This window comes from Caretta caretta, chromosome 4 (genome assembly GCF_965140235.1).
Source record: "Caretta caretta isolate rCarCar2 chromosome 4, rCarCar1.hap1, whole genome shotgun sequence".
Classification (NCBI taxonomy): domain Eukaryota; kingdom Metazoa; phylum Chordata; order Testudines; family Cheloniidae; genus Caretta; species Caretta caretta.
Genome location: NC_134209.1, coordinates 102,503,195 through 102,523,733, shown reverse-complemented (window position 1 = coordinate 102,523,733; position 20,539 = coordinate 102,503,195). Strand labels below are relative to the sequence as shown.

At 41.1% G+C, this 20,539-nt stretch overlaps 1 protein-coding gene across 12 annotated transcripts in view; it reads right to left on the bottom strand.

The window, feature by feature from the left end:
- FRYL (FRY like transcription coactivator) overlaps positions 1 to 20,539 on the bottom strand; it is a 415,631-nt gene that overhangs the window by 66,010 nt on the left and 329,082 nt on the right. For all 12 annotated transcript variants that reach the window (XM_048848366.2, XM_048848367.2, XM_048848354.2 and 9 more), the window contains 6 exons: positions 17,386 to 17,556; positions 16,036 to 16,176; positions 9,591 to 9,788; positions 7,951 to 8,112; positions 7,556 to 7,630; positions 1,013 to 1,189 (listed from right to left, as the gene is read on the bottom strand). In XM_048848366.2, the coding sequence (XP_048704323.1) occupies positions 1,013 to 1,189; positions 7,556 to 7,630; positions 7,951 to 8,112; positions 9,591 to 9,788; positions 16,036 to 16,176; positions 17,386 to 17,556 (924 nt within the window). The remainder of the gene's footprint in view (positions 1 to 1,012; positions 1,190 to 7,555; positions 7,631 to 7,950; positions 8,113 to 9,590; positions 9,789 to 16,035; positions 16,177 to 17,385; positions 17,557 to 20,539) is intronic.

Sequence of the window (20,539 nt, the reverse complement as noted above, 5' to 3'; positions counted from 1 at the left end):
TTGGGACACCTGAAGCCAATCAGGGGCTGGCTGAAACTAATTAAAAGCCTCCCAGTCAGTCAGGTGGGGATGCATGTCAGGAGCTGTGGGAGGAAGTTGCGCTGTTGGAGAGGCTGAGTAGTACACACTATATCAGGCACAAGGAAGGAGGCCCTGAAGTAAGGGTGAAGTGGAGCTTGAGGAAATGAGGGCTGCTGTGGGAGAAGTAGCCCAGAGAATTGTACATGTCATGTTTCTAAAAGGTCAGCTACCATAGCAGATACTATTAGGGTCCCTGGGCTGGAGTCCGGAGTAGAGGGTGGGCCCAGGCTTCTCCCCCCCACCTTTGCCCCCTGATTAATCACTGAGACTGGGAGACAACAGAGACTGTGCAAGGAAGGATAATTTCTCCTCACCTCCCTTGCTGGCTTATGATGAAAATGGCTCAGTAGACTGTGACCCTTGTCTCTAGAGAAAGAAGGGTTACGTGGAGGGTCACAGTGAGCCTCTGAGGCTAGCGAAATCCGCCAGGAAACGCAGGACCCACGGAGGCAAGGACAGAGCTTTGTCACAGGTGGGATAGTCTGACAATTCATTGAGATAGTATTCCATTTCAGTATATACTATTGCTATCTTACTACTTGAAATTCTGGAAATGTAGAAACGCATGAGTACCTAACATTGCGTGCATTCTTAATATGCTATTCCATCGCACCAGACAGCATTCTTACACAGTGGGCAAAGCTTCACAGTCTTAATAACAAAATCTTATGCTGTCAAAATTATTATTTCCCCGGCTACAAAACATATTCTTACAGAATAAGTGGGGAGTTAAACCCACCTTCATAAAGACAACTGGGACCTGCATTGGACATTGCAAAATTTGTAGTCAAGGTTTTGTTTTGATGGAAATCAAAATCAGTGAAGTTTTGGGACTGCTGTCCAATCCTTAATATTGTACCAACATAACCCAGCTTTTAAAACATTCTAAAATAGAAACCCCAATTCTAAAAAAGAAAGTCCAGGGTCTCACCTCTGCATCTTCCAGCTCAACATCTAAAAAGTCAAAATCTTTAAAAACTCCAAACTGTTGTTCACTGCTGTTATCTTCCACAGCCACTTCCTCCTCTTGAATTACTTCTTCTGTTGTTGAAATAAGGCTTGTTTGTTGATCCCCAACTTCCAAGTCTTCATTAGAAGAAAACACAACCTACAGAAATAGATAATAATGGAAATAAACATGGCTTAAATAACGTTAATAGATAACATACAGGGAAGCCTATGAGATGGAAGATACAGTGTTACTAGAAGCCTTTACTCTTAAACTATACAATATGTAATTCTCCTGGCAATGCATATAATTAACTGGGAATTTGAAAGATGCAATAAGGGGAGAAGAAATCTCCAGGATTTAATTTCTGGAACCATGAGATAAACAGATATTTAAGGCCAGAAGATACTACTATGACGATCTAATTTGACCTGCATAACACAGGCTACAGTGTTTCACTCATTAATTCCTGTAGTAAGCTCAATAACTTCCGCTGAAACTAGAGCATATCTTTTAGAAAGATACCATATTTTGATTTAAGTGATGAAGAATCCATAAAAGATGGTTACTTATGTGCATTGCAACTGTTATTCTTCACAATGTGAGTGCAGACACGTATTTCTCTCAGGTGTGCACATGCCTAGTGCACTAAAGCCAGAGAACTTTGCTTAGCAGTACCTGTCACGGTGGCACTTGCAACTTGTGGCCCTTGTAGCCCCTCCTGTGGCTACGTAAGGGTGGTGCCACCCTGACCCCCTCTCAGCTCCTTCTAAGACTGGAGATTCCAATGCAGAGGGGACCGAGTGCAGGACGTGGAATACACATCCGCACCGACATCTCGAAGAGCAACAGTTACAATACAGGTAACAGTCTTTTCTTCTTTGAGCGGTTGCAGATGTGTTTTCCACTCAGGCAACTCACAAGCAAGTTCTGATAGGTACTGCGGTTCGGAGTCTGCATAAACAGTGACTGCACAACTGTTCTCCCAAAGCTTGCACCTGACCTAGATGTTGCAGTAATAGCATAATGTTTGGTAAAAGTATGCACAGAAGACAATGTAGTAGTCCTGCAAATGTCCAATACTAAAACATCTCTGAGAAATGCGACCAACATTGCTTGGGCTCTTGTTGAATAAGCCCATAATGTTTGTGGGGACATAGTCTGAGCTACTCCATAAACTGTGATAATACAGGAAGTTATCCACTTGGAAATTGTCTGTATGGAAACCAACAGACCTTTTATGAAATTCTATTAGGAGACAAAAAGTTGAGGTGATGAATGAAATGGTTGAGTCCTTTCCAGACAGAACACCAAGCACTGCCTTACGTCTAACGTATGGAAATGCTCCTTATCTACATATGAGTGCAGCTTAGGAAAGAATATAGACAAGAAAATACCTTGGACAAAAACTCTGGATGTTGACTTAAGGACATTGTGTCTTTGAACTAAGTATATGAAGATTCTGCCTTTAAGATTTGTAATTTGCGGACTCTTCTCCGAAAGTCGATGTTAGCCACGGTACTGTGGACGCACTCCGCTGACTTAATGCACTTAGTGTGGACATACGCAATCGACTGTACAAAATCCATTTCTAAAAATTGACTTCTATAAGATAGATTTAATTTCGTAGTGTAGACATACCCTTAGATGTGCTCCTCAACCTAGTGTGGAGGCATCAGTCACCAAAGTGGACGATGGGCAAAGGGAACACTCTAGCATACATTATTCTGTTCTGCCCACCACTGTAGAAAGTCCAGAATCTCTGGAGGCAATTGGACAAGCCTGTGACTTGCAGCTAGGGGGACAGACCAACTTCAACCATGCCTGAAGAGGATGATGATGCAATCTTGCATGCTGAATCACATAAATGCATTCAGCCACATGTCCTAGTATCTTTATGCATACACAGACCATGGTCAAAGAATGAGACTGGAGATCCAGATAAAGGCACCAAATTGTCTGGAATTGCTTGTGTGAGAGAAAGACCTTTGAATTCATAGACGCGAGAAGGGGGACAAAGAACTTGATTTTTTTAGATGGAGTCAATATCGACTTTATTTTTTTTGAAAAATCACCCCCAGTTGATCAAAGCGGTCCAGTGTGAACTGGACATGACTAAGGACTTGTTCTTTAGATCTGCTTCTCACCAGCCAATCATATAGGTACAAGACGACATGAATTCCCCTCCTTCTGACATGGGCTGCTACCGCCTTCGTGCATTTGGTAAAGACCTGTGGGGCTGATGACAGGCCAAAGGGAAGAAACATGTACTGACAGTGTTGACTGACAACAAGGAATCTCAAGAACTTCCCATAGCCTGGGAAAATCACCACAGGGAAACAGGCATCCTGAAGATTGAGAACAAACAAACCAGTCATTGTAATTTCAGGCAGGAAGAATAGTAACCATGAGAAATTTGCTGAGACTGCAGAGATTGAGGATCCATCTCACCCTCTACCTTGGACTTGGGGATCGGGAAGTACCAAGAGTAGAATCCCTCTCCCCGATGAAGAGGAGGAGCCTCCTCTATAGCTCCTAGAGCACACAAAGGCCAAACCTGCTGAAGAACCTCCATCATCCTCCTCTTCAGGCATGGTTGAAGTTGGTCTGTCCTCCTACCTGCAAGTCACAGGCTTGTCCAATTGCCTCCAGAGATTCTGGACGTTCTACAATGGTGGGCAGAACAGAAGGCTCATGAGAGGAGTCCTTGAAAAGGGATAGGTAGGGAAGTAGAATTGGGGGGATAGACAGAAATTGTAATCCGACAGTGCTTAGGACCCATCTGTCCATAGTTATTGTTTCCCAAGAACTGTAGAAGTGAGACAATCTATCTCCAGACTGATGAGACTGGTTTGAAACGTTCACAAGTGGTATGCTGTTCTTGATATAAAAGTCAAATAGGTTGCTCCTCCCTGAAGATGGAGGAGAGGCTGATTGAGTAAAAGTAGAGCCAGAAGATCTTTGCCTCTTTAATTTATGTCCATTTCCAGAGAAACTTTGCTACCTAGCAGGGTAGGACAACTGATGAAAGTATCGCTTAGAGAAATATTGCTGGTGATGTTGTTGACCTGCAAAATGACATTCTTATGGCCTGGGCGTAAACACTGAAAGACCATAAAGTAGATCTGTAGTCCTTAAACGAATGTGAAGTCTAGACAGTTTTCTCAGAAAACAAAAACTGACCGAACGATAAGTTCTCTATGGCCTGTTGAACTTCAAGAACTATGCTAGAGTTCTATAGCCTCGAGGCCCTTCTCATCGTCACAGCTAAAACCACAGATTTACATGAAACATCTGCCATATCCAGTGCTGACTTTAAAGACATCCTGGCCACCAAATGTCCCTCTGTAATAAATGACTCAAACTCTTCCCTGGAGATTCACGGAACTTATCCATAAATTTGGACATGGAGTCCTAATTTACAAAGTCTTATTTAGACAATAATGCTTGCTGGTTGGCAATGTGGATTTGCAATGATCAGGTTGAATACACTTTTCTCCCCATCAAATCTAACGGTTTAGACTCTGTCTTTAGTAGATTTATACCTCCCCGCCAGACTCTCTTAGTTTCTGCAGTCACAACCAGGGAATTAGGAGGTGAATGCAAGAAAAAACACTCAAAAAAACACTCTCTTGCATGCGGACGTTGTCAGGATGGGTCGTGGGCAGACTGTGTGCACTGGTTAGCTACTAAGTTGCAATCAGGAGTGAAGTAGCAGGGCTGAGGGGGAGCAGGGTCACAATGTCAGGAAGTCTGGGTCAGGCACCAAGTTGCAGGCGAATAGCAGAGTTGGGGTGAACTGGGTCAGGATATCAGGAAGTCAGGATCAGGTGCCAGGTTATAGACAGCAAGCAAATAGTTGAGAACCAACCGGAGTCAGAAGCCAGAGTCTAGGGTCGACAGCAACAAGGTCTGGAATGGAGGCAGGCAGGCAGTGCTGTTGCTCAGACAGATCCCCATGATGGGTTTCTGGTTTAAATACTAGCATCAGCCTATCAGTGGGATGTGAGTGGAAGCCATTCAGGCCCTGCTGGGCAGTACTTTCTGCAAAGCCTAGCTCAACAGCGTCTTCCAGTGGAAATCCTAGTGTAAGCTTCCAGTGGCAATGTGGAAGTGTCAGTAGCCCAGAACCCGCATGGTCCCAGGTCAGAACACATACCTACAGGTGCTATAGATGCTGGCATATTCCACAGAGATTTGGCAGGTTTCAATATCACTTTATGTTTAGGGAGAAAGACTCTCCCAAGAGTTGAGAATTGAAGAACAGCCATTAAATTATGGGTGTTCTGAACAAACAGCCCGAATACCCAGTGACGATGTCATTCATCTCCTCTGGTACTAGAGATGAGGACTCAGGCACCATAGCATTATCTGATGAAGAGGAAAAAGAGGAAAGCAGAATCACTGGAATCTCATGTGGTCACATATGTAACTGTATCAAAGGTTCAGGCTGTACCAGGTCAGAGGGAGCTCCCTCAGACTGTAGCTCTAGAACAGGTGGTCCAGGTGGAGAGACCCCTGTAGGAACAGATGATCTGGCCCTGGACTGAGTCGATGATTGGGACCTTGCCAAATGAGAAACTTCTTAGGGATTCCAAGGAGGTCACTAGGGATAGGGATATGAGATTGGTGGCTAGTAGGAGCTAAGCCAGGATGCTTTTTCCCTACTGCGGGAGCAGTAGTGATGTGCAGGAGGTCTTGACAAATCTCTAAGAGCAGTATCGCGAAGGAGATGGAGAGATTTCCACATTTGATCCATAAGACCCTTCCAAGTAGTCTGGCAGTAATGAAGGAGCCACTCCAGATGGAGCCAATAAATGGCCCACATCATCTTCAGTCCACCATGCCAGCCTCATTGGCACCGATGACGGTACAGTCGAAGGCACTTTGAGTACTGGTACAAGCATCATACACACACACTACTGAAATAGGCATTGGAACTGAAGAAGTTGGTATCAGACCCGCAGATACAGAGTGCTCTAAAATTGTTGTCGGTACCAAAAATAGCATTTGCACTGTCAGTCCTCTCAGTACTGAACAGGAAGTCAGCAGTAACCCATGAATGATGGGTATGACGTGATGCAGACAACAGTGCCATCAACAATAAGTCAGCCACCAATCCAGGAAGTGCCAAGGACACCGAAGACAAAGCCACCACAGTCAAATGTTCTTGAATAAGTGGTGATTCACGAACAGACAAGTGCAGCAAGTCCTCTGCTGTCTGATACTTCCCCACTTCTGCTCAGTATTTGGCTGTTTATATATTCATGTTAACCTGAGCCACAGCCAACTCACTGGGAGTTTGTGTTCAGTTGGGTAGCCATGTTAGTACTATGACAGAGGTTTTCAAACTTTTTTTCTGGGGACCCAGTTGAAGAAAATTGTTGATGCCCGTGACCCAAAGGAGCTGGGGATGAGGGGTTTAGGGTGTGGGAGGGGCTCAGGGCTGGGGCAGACGGTTGGGGTGGGGGAGGGGGTCAGGGCTCTGGCCTGCGGGGTGCAAGCTCTGGGGTGGGGCCAGGGATGAGGGTTTGGGGGGGGTTAGGGCTGGGCGTTGGGGTGCAGGAGAGGGTTAGGGCTCTGGGCTGGGGGTGCAGGCTCTGGGCTGGGATGGGAGATGAGGAGTTTGGGGTGCAGGAAGGGGTTCTAGGTTTGGGGGGCTTAGGGCTGGGGCAGGGGGTTGGGGCACAGACTTATCTCTGGTGGCTCCTGGTCAGCGGTGCAGCCAAGATACAGAGGCAGGCTTCCCACCTGTCCTAGCACCATGGACCGTGCTGCGCCTGAAGTGGCCAGCAGCAAGTCCGGCTCCTAGACGGAGGCACGCAAGTGGCTTTGCGTGACTCTCGCCCGCGGGCACCTCCCACCCTCCCCCCAGTTCCCATTGGCTGGAGTGCAGAGCCAGTGCTTGGGGTGGGGGCAGCAGACGGAGCCCCATGGCCCCCTGCTTAAAAGCTGGACCCGTTGCTGGCTGCTTCCGGGGCACAGCGAGGTGTCAAAACAGGTAGGGACTAGCCTGCCTTAGCTGGGCGGCACCGCCGACGGGACTTTTAACATCCCAGTCAGTGGTGCTGACCAGAGAGACCCAGTGCCTGACATGCCGCGCGACCCAGTACTGGGTTGCGACCCGAAGTTTGAAAAACACTGTACCATGACAACTAAGTCCCTCTCAGAGTTGCTGCTTTCCAGGGTATAGTCTACATTCTTTGTTCCTAGATGGGATGACCTTTCATTTAGCAAGCAACCCAATCTTTGTGTCATCTGCAAACTTTATCAGCAATGATTTTATATCTTCCTACAGGTAATTGGTAAAAATACTGAATAGCACTGGACCAAGAATGGACTCCTGCTGTACTTAACTGGAAGCACCTTTGATGATTCCTCATTAATAATTATAATTTGAAATTTATTAGCCAGTTTTGTGAATTTCTGAACTGCAATTATGACAAAATATTTTTTGTTTTCTTATTAATACTATCAGACCTGAACATGCACTAGTATTTGCTACTGGAATTTAGAAATACTTACTGATGGATTTTTGGGGAGACCAGATTCTGGACCACACAGTGAGAGCACATTCATTAGCTTCTCTCTCGTTCTTCTCTGAAAATAAATAAATAAATAAATCACATAGCATAATACTTATTAGAAATACAAAATCTTCCAGGCAGATTACAAGTGTAAAACATCTGATACTTATAAGCAGATATCTCAGATGTTGAGGTCTTAAGAAATATCTTTAAAGAAAAAAGATTTTCATTATGCCAATACAGTTACCATTGCAAAATAGTTAACTAATATTCAGTAACTGTTAAGACATACTGTTGATTCCAAATTATATTTCAAACACACACACTATATACATTACACTGTACTTCTTTTATTGAGACACATGGATTTTGCTGTATTTTCATATAATGTACCTGTGACAGCTGCGGCCTTTTCCAGCTGACAGGGACCAAGGCATTGGAATTGGACCCAGATGAAGTTGAAGAAGTGCTCCGAGTGACAGCAATGACTTTTGGCTTCCCATTTCTGCCAGCTGCACTGTGCTGATCACCATATTTATTCCCAATAATTGGGGTCTGCCAGATGAAAAATAAAATAAAATCAAAGAATCATAGAAATACAGGGCTGGCAGTGACCACAAAAGGTCATCTAGTTCATCCCCCCTGAACTAAGGCAGGATTAAGTATACCTATTCCATCCCTGACATGTGTTTGTCTAACTTGTCTAAATGTTAGTTTCAAATTCAAATATTTATTAGTAAGACATTATCATCAATTTCAGAACTACTAGTAGTATTACACTAAAACTCAGTTTACTAATTTAATTTCGTAAGCAACAGCAGAACCTCATATGTGATTATACTAAGCACCCACACACCATAGGTGCAGAATGAGCCAGAATACGAAGAACATACCCATATTTTGCATGAAGTTGTATCTTGCATATTTGCTGCCCCCCACTCCTTTTTAAAAATATGTAAGCTTGATACAGGAAAGCCAATCTTTTTTCAAATCTCATCTTAAAATATATCTGGGCCAACACCAGAACACAGGATCTGAACTCTCTCAAGCTTTGGGAAGTTGGTTATGGCCTGTTAATGTACTCTTTTTTGCCCCCTTTTTTTAAACTGGCCCCAAACTCTACTATTGGCTTTATGACTAAATGAAGGATTTTGTGAAACAGTTTGTTTGAAATGCAAAATATGTAACAAGGTGTGTTTATAAAGTATAAAAACACATTTGGTCTAGTTTGACAACCTAGTGACTTCAGTGAGAAATGTACATGTAAAACTTGCACTCTACTCGTTAAACAGTCAGAGAAAATACATCAAATTCCACAAAAAAAAAAATCTGAGCTTGTTTAATGCAAAAATTACTGCCCATTTTACTGTTGATAACCACAGCCCAAAATGAAAATTCTAATACACTAAAATTTGTGACCCGAACTCTGTCCCAGTTGGAATGTAATCTGAATCACAAAATAATTTACGTACAGCTGACATTTTTGGTTTGTATATATGCACCATATTATTTTCCACAGATAGCTGAAGCCCTTTTAGGTCAAAGTTGATGCTACTGGTGAGAAAGACGCAATCTTGACTAAAGTTTAGATAGGCTGCTTTATGACAAGACTGGAATACACTGGATAGGATTAAATTATTTTTGAGATAAAAATGGAATATACAATTCTTGGCAAATTATGATGATTAAGGGCTTGGCAGTGCAACCCTTATATTGGTGACCACTTTCTCATGTGAGTAGTCCCATTGACTTTAATGAGGCTACTCCAATGAGGAAGTGCTCAAAGAGGAAGGATTACACAAATTGAGCCCAAACAGGACCCAAAGTTCACTTTTCAGTAGTAGTCTAATTTAATTAAGTCTGACAAATAAACTACTTAGGAGTTTAATATTATTAAATCTTAAAAACTGGTTAGTATTTATTTTTTTCTAATTACATCTTTCAAAACTCTTGCATTATAAACATGAGTAATAAGAGAATCTCAGATTGTAATATGATGTCATTATTACATTCCAATTATAGATAAGAATTACCTCTGATATATCAAAATGAAAATCTAAGGTCTTCCCAGGTAGTTCCTTGGAGACATTATTAAACATTTTTGTGAATGAGATTTCAGGAGAACCTATATCACCTCCATAAGATTTTGGAATATCATTAGGTACAACGAGACTTGCTGATCGAGACACCACCAGTTTCAAAATATTAAGGGCCTCCTTCCAGTATGGACTCTACCAGAAAATAAAATGTACACACATTACAAAATAGTTACTTCCAGTAAATGTAGCAATCTATAGCACACAGCAGACTTTATTCATGATACTTTAGGTGGACAGGTGTTAATCACAGATTTTTCCGTTTTAAAACACGTACAGAAAAGCTCACCTCTTTCAATATCAATGTGTACCCTTTGTATATATAAGTCTGGAAGGCACAAAGCAAAATATGGCAAAATTTCAGCTGCCATGTTCACTCCAGGCAATGAATAGCATAAAACTGTCATTATACAGTGCATTAAGACATTACATGAAGGAATGTGCCTTGAAAGTGTCTGATGTATGTATGCATTGTGATAAACACAATTGTTAGAATGTGTTAGTCAGATATAAAAAAAAAAATTTGTGATAAAGAAATGAACTTTATATAGTGAAATAATACTTCCTAACATTTCTACAAACAACTTGTCCCAGTGTTCTGTATTCTAGATTAAGGCCTTATGGTCTGTAAGGGGCAGAGGTTAGTAGGGATGGGGATATACCCTGCATTCTGCTTCCTCCTCAAGGAGAGAGACAATAAAGTGGAGATAACAGAGCATACAGGAAAGCAGGTAGTAGAGCAAGGAAAGTGAGAAAAGGAGTCTTTGGAAGTAGCAGAAGGGGAGGCATTGGAGAAAAGGTACATAAGGAGGGAATGGTAGCAGCATGAGGGTGTTCCACGGCTCTGCACATCCCATGAGGCTCGCTGCCTTCTCTCCTGATTAGCCTTGGAAAGGGTCATCTGGGCATCACCCAACTGCAAGCCTTAGGAGACTTGTTGGGGACCGTTATTAGACTGCAGATTAGAACAAACCCAAATAGAGTAGTTGGCCTCCTTTCAAGCCAAAATAGTATAATTGGGAAACTGACAATCTTATTTAGACTTCTCATTTGGTTGATGATCCAATTTTAGCTCACAAGGCTTGTGCATGTTTTGGGGAGTAGGACTTTGGTTGACACCTGAGGAATATTCTCAGACACCTGAGGGTGATGATTGAGGGCCCCAATGAGGATCCTAATGCCTATAGGATAGTGGTCTCCAACCTTTTTACACATAAGATCACTTTTTGAATTTAAGTGCAACTCAGAATCTACCCTGCCCTTTCCCCAAAGCCCCACCCTGCTCACTCCATCCCTCCCTCTCCCCAACCCTCACTCATTTTCACCGGGCTGGGGCTGTGGGTTGGGGTCCATGAGGGGGTATGGGCTCTAAGAGGGAGTTTGGGTGCAGGAGGGGATATGGGGGTGCTGAATGGGCTCCACGAATGGGCTCAGGGCTGGGGTGCAGGCTCCTGCCAGGCAGCACTTACCTCAGACAGCACCCAGTCAGTGATGCAGCAGGGCTAAGGCAGGCTCCCTGCCTGCCCTTGCCCCATGCTGCTCCCGGAAGGGGCCAATGTGCCCCTGCGGGGGTATGTGGCTCCACACACTGCCCCTCTCTGCAGACACCACTCCCGTAGCTCCCATTGGCCACAGCTCCCCGTTCCCAGCCAATGGGAGCTACAGAGGTCGTGCTTGCAGGCAGGAGTGCACAGAAACCCCTGCTCCTCCGTCCCACGGGGCTGCAAGGGCATGCTGGCTGTTTCCAGGAGCAGCATGGTGCCAAGGCAGACAGGGAGCCTGCCTTAGCGGCAGCCCCGCTACACTACCAGACTTTTAGTGGCCTGAGACTGTGATCAACAGGGAGAGTCTCCAAGATCGACCAGTCAGTCACAATCAACCGGTTGGTGACCAATAGGGGGTGGGGTTTGAGTACATCTCAGTAAACATCCTATTTACCCAGTTGGCGCTCTAACTCCTGTGTTCCTCTTAAAGTCTGCAGTAGTGGGTCTCACCCTCCTGGGGACCTCAGGAGATTTACAGGAAAGAAAGGAGCAAAGCTGCAATACATTGACCCTGATTTTTTTTTTTTTCTTTTTTGGTCCATTCTCCCACTTCCTGCAGACTCCACGAGGTTCCCAGGAAGAGATATCCTTGCTTCTACTTCTTAGATTGTATGCACGAGTAGGGTTCTCTTCCTGCGGACTTCAAAGTCAGAACAAGAAGAATGTCTCTACAAGCTCACTGCTTTCCAAAATTTCATATTAGGTGTACTTTAAAACTAAGGAAATGCCACAGACAAAATCTTTATTAAGATGGAGACAAAGCTGCAGACAGATATCAGTTATTTAAATATATATCACCTTTCAAGAATGTATGAATTAGAAAACATTAGAAAGCAAGCAAATTAGGTGTTAAAGTTAGTGCTCTCATTGAGAAGTGCATCTCTTATTCAAACAACCACCACTGTTGTGTCTTTTTTAAGAGTGACTTAATGCGGATATATTTAGATAAGGTTTAAGAGAGAAAAAGTAATTAATGTAAGGGTTATGACACTTGCCACAAATAATAGTTGCACCATAAAAGTATCCTTAAGGTATTTAATTAAAAAATTGTTTCTACGTGAATTTTTAGGTTAAAGCTGACATAATTATTTACTGGACAACTGATGTATTAGGTAGTTATCTTTGTATGTTTGCAAATCTTGCAGACTGAAAACAGATGTAAGGGTGAAAAAGAACTCCAAAAAATATTATTTTACAATGGGGGTATCTATATGCAGAATGGGGATTATAATATTTGAATATCAATTTGCTTTTGTTTTCTCTGTACTTAAATCACAGCTATATTTACCAGCAACTTTAAGTACATACTGTTAAAGATTTTGTCAAGAAATTGTATTTTTTATTTTATAAAAAATTATTAATAGAGCAATATTGCAATTAACATGATAAAATATTTTTTAAAAACCTAAAAAAAATAGGTAATTCTGGATATTGGATAATACCCCTTTAAAAGAGACTACTGTCTAGGAAAGAGATTACAGGAGCTTTCTATATATTTAGTATGTGTGTGAATTTGAGAGTGAAGTTGGCCCTCTTCTATTATTTTTATTTATTTGTATTACTGTACCACATAGGAGCCCCTCTCATGGACCAGAACTCCACCCGATTAGGCCTGGGCATAGCCACGAGTGGGCCTGGGTGGGCAATGGCCCACCCACTTAGCATCCAAGACAACCACCATCCTGCCAGGCTCTGTTCCGGCTCCAGTGCTTGCCCCGCTCTGCGTTGCAGTGGGCAATGGACACGCTGGCCAGAGGGCCCCCAGGGGCCAAGGCGCGCATCTGGGGAGTGAGTTCAGGGAGCAGGGGCTTGCCCCACTTAGCCTGCCCGGCACTGCAGCCGGGGAGCGTGGTTAGGGTACGGGGGCTTGCCCGCCCACAAGCCCCCGCATCCCAACTTCTCTTCCTGGCTGGAGCGCCTTACAAGTGGACAGAGTGGGACAAGCCCCGCACCCCAACCCCGCTCCCCAGCTGGAGCACCGAGCATATAGGTGGAGCGGGACAAGCCACCGCACCCCAACCCCCCTCCCCGGATGGAGTACTGGGCAGGCAGGCTAAGCAGGGAAGCCCCTGCGCCCTGACCCCACTCCCCAGATGCACGCATGGGCCCCCAGGGACCCCTGGCCAGCATGTCCATCGCCGCTGCAAGGCCGGCTGGAGAGGGTGGGGGGAAGCAGCTCCGATCCCTGCTGCCCCTCCCTTGCCCCCCTCAATGCCCACCCACCCACCCAAAGTCAGGGCCCACCCAGGTGTCCCATCCTAGCTATGCCACTGTATTAGGCTCTGTACAAACCCAGAACAAAAAGATCATCCCTGTGCCAAGAAGTTTACAATCTAAATATAAGACAAAAGACTAGCTGGACACAGACAGATGGGGGAGTACAAGGAAACAATGAGACAATATTAACCTGCATGTAAGGCAGTGGTCTCTGCCCATGAGTGAAATTACCCATTGTGAAAATTTGTGTAGGCATCAGAGTTTTGAGGAGGGATTTGAAGGTGACTAATGATGTGGCTGTGTAGAAGCACTTACCAAGTGTGTGGGGGCAGCATGGAAGAAAGCATGAAGGTATTTGTGCTTCTATATGAAAAGTAACCAAAACCACTGAAGCAGTTTCTATTGGAACAAACATTTTAAAATTATGTACTAAGGTAATATTGCCTTAGTCGTCCAAAGGATTGTATTGTGAATTGGTACTTGAAGTAAGGAAGCAGTTTTCTCAAATTTAAAAGTGCTCCAGGAAAGTGGCTCTATTTTCCTCTTCTTCCTTCTGCCATTTCAAATTCAAGCAGCTTTACTGAAGTCTTTTTTCAAATCATCCAAAATTGTTAATTTCATTTTAAACAGCAAGTTCACAACCAAACAGCTGAACTAGATGGATTTTTGCCAAGATTGTTGCTTTATTTGTTCTAATGCTATTTTAAAAGCCATTCAGCAAAATTTTGAATAGATGATATATCTTCCTGCAGCTTTACTTTAACTATTTAGACTTCAGTGCAGGTTAAATTTAATAATATATACATAAAAAAGGTTTTATTCTTTAAATCAGTTTCAGACACCCCCCACATAAACAAAGCAGAAGCATCTACAAGCATTTTATATGGGGTCAGGCTGAAGCAGCCTTTGAAGTAATCAGGACAAGAGTACGAGAACACAACAGGAAGCATATGGGCTAAGTGCACTCTCTTTAATTGAATACTGATGGCCTTCAAAATAGTGAGCAGTTCCAGCTGGGAAGATGGTGGGGGGAGGAGAGGAGAGAAAGAGAAAACACATCAGAAGAAGCATATCAGCAGGGTGAGCTTTTATGTTGCTCAAAGTTTTAGGATTCTCCCTGACTGAAAAAGCTTCAGTCTTTGAAAATATATACACAGTTGCTAAACAACATTTAAATATATGGCAATCTCTTTATCAACAGTATGTTTCACACCTTTGTAAAAATGATTTTTTCTTAAATAAAATAATAAATAAAAGTTACTTTTTAAAAGTTACTATTTTATAAGATAAACAATCACTCTCCAAATTGTAGTAATAACTGAACCTTTACTGGTAATGGATATCTGTTGGCCTTCAGTCTTATGGTGTGCCCAATGCATGTGTACATCTCACTACAAATATACGCAGTCTTGGGTAGTTCTTTACTAAATTTAATTATTAACAGTAGATTCTCACTGTAGAGTCCTGAGAAACTAGCCAATCCTACCATATCTAAAGCATCATAAAAATGTTTCTTTTCTTTTCCTTTTTCACTTCGTGTTATTGAAAAGAACAAATTCTACTCTGCCAAAGCATCCAGCTAAAACTATGTACTTTTCTTTCATTACCACCAGCATTCCAACAGCTAATTTCTTCTTCACATAAATTACTAATTAAGATTATATTCAACAGAGATAAAAAAAAGTGTTCCTAAAGAAGTTAAAGGTGAAGAGAGCAGATGTCAGGCCAGCAAACTATGGTTACATTGATCATCCAGTTATGCCTAATGTCTCCTGACAAGAGGACAATAACTAAAGTGCATATCTATCATAACAAAATTTCCAGAGAATACTACTATTCCTGGTTAATTACGATTAAGCCATTTTGTGGAACTACATTTCACAATAAAGTTGAGGGATAAAGAAAAAAAATCAGAACTTTGTAGATTGAAATGATTATACACTTCAGGCATTTTTGTGAAGTTTTTCTATAAAAAGCCAAAATTTCTCCCAGGGATTACATTTTCTATAAACTGTGTTGCAAATGTGAAACAATGAATTACCAGAGGCATAATTTTGTCATGGTTGCTATCATCTAAAGAAATGTACTTGAATTTCATGAAGCTGTACTTTAATGTGTCTGTGTCCGTGTCCAGCTGAGGAACATTAATATTGGTGCAAGTAGTTCAAATAAGCATTTAACTGTGAAGCGTCTCTTTGAAAACAAATATGCCTAAAGAAGGAATTTCTGCAGTATTTGGATGTAAACATATTCCCTTATTCACAAAATTGCACTCTGATAGCTGAAAGCTCATATTTTGTTATCACTATATACATAGAGGCCCAAACCTGTAAATAGATATTTGTGTAAATTTACTCTTGTAAGTAGTTCCATTAAAGTCAGTAAGTCTACTAATGTGAGTACAGTTAAATACATAGGCAAGTGTATACAGGTTTGGGTCCACTACTTATAAAACAAACACTACTGGATTTCACTTAGCGCTGTCATCTTAGTAAAGTCAAGTGACTATATTTTTCAATAATCTGCATTCAAAAATAGTGCTAAGTGCATCTGCATGAAATTTTTCTTGACTTCATAAATATACAATGTTTTCTGGTTATTTACATTTTCAGAATACATACCTGAACATATTTACCAATAACCTTTATGATCTCCAGATTAAACTGCTTCACTGGTGCTGCAGACAGGTCAATATGACTCAGAAGACTGTAAATGATTTGCAATAAAGATTGCTGCATACTGGATAACCCTTTCTCTAACAGCTAAAAATAAAATTGAAAAAGTTCATTTTAATCAGGTTGCTTGATGGCAGCACACAGTACAAAGGTCATAATATAATAATAAATGCTAGCTAACTTTGATACAGATTTCTTTTTCCCTTTTATATTTATGTGGTAAATTAAAGATTTATTTCAAAACTTCAAGATCTGGCTTGGAAAAGAGAATACAGCAGAGTACAATAGAACAGTATGTTCTAATCCAGTATTTTTCTTCTGTATTCACATCTTTCATTCATTAAGTAATATAATTTTGGTGATACTTTAAATGTTAGCACAGGCCTAAAGGACCTACAAGCAAAATATTTCAGACTAAATAAAACAACTCTTCTAAATCCCAAAGCTCCCTGAATTTATATGTATGTTTCTTTAACAATACTGTACAAGAACAGGAAAAACTGCAAATAATGTTATATACAGGACTTTTGATCTATAAGGCTTACAGAAGTTTGATCCATACAATTGCTATGGTCTTTATCAATAAAATATTCACAAAAACTCAAAGATTCATACAGGGAAAAATAAAAATCAAGAGATACCGGGGTGGTCAGTTTTAAGCAATGCATTTTAAGGGCCAGTTCTGGTAAGCTCTCCATGCAGAGCACTTACATTAGAGGCAATGGTAGTTCTGCACATGGAGGGCTTGCAGAACTATTCACTAAATTTTGTGTGCTCAAAACAATTAGAAAAATATGCCACACAATATTTACTTCTTTACTCTCTGATTAAAATTTATTTTCTACTGAGAGCAACTTAAAATTACAGCTTAATGTGGATCAGAAAATTTCTTTTAATATATATTCTAAATATATTTCTTTAAAACCGAAATATATGTACTTTATCGAGACTTTGATAGGAATGAAAAAGAAGCAAAAGCAGCTCTGTGCCAGTAACTGATGTAAAGGGACAGAACTTAAGATTTATTGCAAAATATTACTGCCATAAAAAAATGGACCTGCCATTGGCGGGACGACCATTTCAATTTAAAAATTCAGATTCACTACTCAAAAATGGTTTTAGCCACCCTCTCCCCTCCAAATCCTACTATCTTTTAATATCACTTTTATTCCATAGAAGACTTTCTAAATATATTTTTTAAATTTTCAGGAGTGTGAAAAATAAAAAATGTGTCATCAATAAAGGCATGGTTTAAATCAGGCTGTCTAAATGAAATACATTTTCAGTAAAATTTACCTCTGCAAGATAAGTTACAAGGTTAAATGTGGTATCTGAGAAGGAGTCATGCAAATATCTACACACTACGTTAATCCAGTTAGAACAGTCTCTGGAATAACTGTGTGTACTGTATAAACTCATCATATGCGCCAAATTGGCAAGGGTTGGTGACTTCTCCTCTGTACAAACCTACAAAACAAAAAAAGACATTAATTTCCTTCACCCACTAAATTATTGAGTATATGGAATGTGTAATACTCTTCTCAAGTTTTAGGATTTATTTTTCAGTAACAGCGAGGACAAAGTAACCACAAGAACATCTATATTTTACAAAGTCAGGCTCAAGAATTTGAATTTACTGTAAAAATAATATAGAAAACTGATGAAGATTTAAAATTACTATTCAATATAAAAAAATGTGCAGAGTATTTACACTGTTAAAATAACATAACCACCTAGGCCTAGAGTCATGCCTTTGGGGGTAGCTGTACTGGAGGGGGTTTCACTAAGAGAGGGCAGCTGTAAAATCTGATCAATGAAGGCTGACTGGGAGGGGGTACATCTCCTGGCAGGCCTGGCTCTGTCCCCGCCTAGGCTGCACTTACTTTTCCACTCCATGCCATCCATACTTCTGGAGCTCTACAGCTTAGTTACAGGTTCCCTAGCAATGTGACAGGCACTCTGAGTGGCTTGCACCACGGCATCCATGCTTCAAATTAAGTCTGTTTTAAACCAGGGAAGTCCGGACAGAAAAACTGGCACATGATGTTCCTACCGGTAACCGTTAAACTTTTTTACTGGTGGATAGTTCTCTGAAAACATCCACTCAATGTGCAGCTGCAGTCAAAAAAGCGAACAGACTGTCGGGAATCATTAAGAAAGGGATAGATAATGAGACAGAAAATATCATATTGCCTCTATATAAATCTATGGTACGCCCACATCTTAAATATTGCGTGCAGATGTGGTCACCCCATCTCAAAAAAAGATATATTGGACTTGGAAAAGGTTCAGAAAAGGGCAACAAAAATGATCAGGGGTATGGAACGGCTGCCATATGAGGAGAGATTAATAAGACTGGGACTTGTCAGCTTGGAAAAGAGACGACTAAGGGGGGAGTATCATAGAGGTCTATAAAATCATGACTGGTGTGGAGAAAGTAAATAAGGAAGTGTTATTTACTTCTTCTCATAACACAAGAGCTACGGGCCACCAAATGAAATTAATAGGCAGCAGGTTTAAAACAAACAAAAAAGTATTTTTTCACACAACGCACAGTCAACCATGCTGATGATGCTCGTTAAAAAAATAATGCATTAATTAAATTTGTGACTGAACTCCTTGGGGGAGAATTGTATGTCTCCTACTCCGTTTTACTTGCATTCTGCCATATATTTCATGTTACAACAGTCTCGGATGATGACCCAGCACATGTTGTTCGTTTTAAGAACACTTTCACTGCAGATTTGACGAAACACAAAGAAGGTACCAATATGAGATTTCTAAAGATAGCCACATCACTCGACCCAAGGTTTTAGAATCCAAAGTGCCTTCCAAAATCTGAGAGGAACAATGTATAGAGCATGCTTTCAGAAGTCTTAAAAGAGCAACACTCCGATGTGGAAACTACAGAACCTGAACCAACAAAAAAGAAAATCAACCTTTCTGCTGGTGGCATCTGACTCGGATAATGAAAATGAACATTCTTTGGTCCGCACTGCTTTGGATGGTTATCAAGCAGAACCTGTTATCAACATGGACACATGTTGTCTGGAACAGCAGCCGAAGCATGAAGGGGCATACAAAATGTTTAGCATAACTGGTATGTAAATACATGGCAATGCCGGCTACAAAAGTGCCGTGTGAACACCTGTTTTCACTTTCAGGTGACGTTGTAAATAAGAAGCGGGCAGCATTATCTCCCGTAAATGTAAATGGACTTGTTTGTCTTTGCGATTGGCTGAAGAAGTAGTACTGAGTGGACTTGTACACTCTGAAGTTTTACATTTTTTTGTTGTTGCTACATAACTGCATTCAAAAACAAAATCTACATTTGTAAGTTGGACTTACATGATAAAGAGATTGCACTACAGTACTTGTATAAGGTGAATTGAAAAATACTATTTATTTTGTTTGCCATTTTTACAGTGCAAATATTTATAATAAAAATAATATAAAGTGAGCACTGTACACTTTGTATACTGTGTTGTAATTAAAAATCAATATTTTTTAAAATGGAGAAAAACATCCAAAAATATTTAATACATTTCAATTGGTATTCTATTGTATAACAGTGCGATAAAAAGTGCGATTAATCATGATTAATTTTTTTAACAATTAATTTTTTGAGTTAATTGCGTGAGTTAACTGCAATTAATCAACAGCCCTATTAATAAAAGTTCATATGTATTTTAACTGCCTTAAATGAAATAAGCGTTTGTCCTTTTTGAAAAAAAGTTAATTACATTGCTCACTGCTGATCTTCATTTAATCTTCCCCTCCCATCAGTTCTCTTTCTCTATCCTCCTGCTCTTCTGCATATACTTTGCTGTTGCCTGCACCCTTCTCCTCCTCTCCCTTGAACATGCCCTAACACCTAGTCCTTTATTCTATCTGTTCCCCTGGACATATATCTAGCTGTCTTGTTCCCTTCTTCTCGGGACATTCCCCTCCCTCTGGTAACTGGCAGCTCCATTCACACTATGGATCCTGTGCCTGAGGGCAGTTTTGTTCCTCTCCTGCTCTTATAACAATACCACTACCTAGCTCTTACATAGCACTTTACAAAATGAGGTCAGTATGATTATCCCCATTTTACAGATGGGGTAACTGAGACAGATTCTGGAACAGAACTCAAGTCTCAATCCAGTGTTCTATTCAGTAGGTCACACTGCCTGCCCTATTGTATAGCTGCCATCTTATTTCCATTTCCATGCTCTTCTTTCCAATGAAGTGCTCTGGGGACCACCAATAGACCATGGATTCATTTGGGAACTGCTGGTGCATATTTAACCCCACTTTCATGAAGAATACAATTTAAAAAGTCATTTAAATCAATTTTCCACAAGATAATCATTGTTTTCAAGTAACAAAAACTGTACATTACTTGTTTTTCCAAAACACACCAGTCTCAAAGGTAAGGACCATTTCCTTACTAGAATTAAACTGTGAA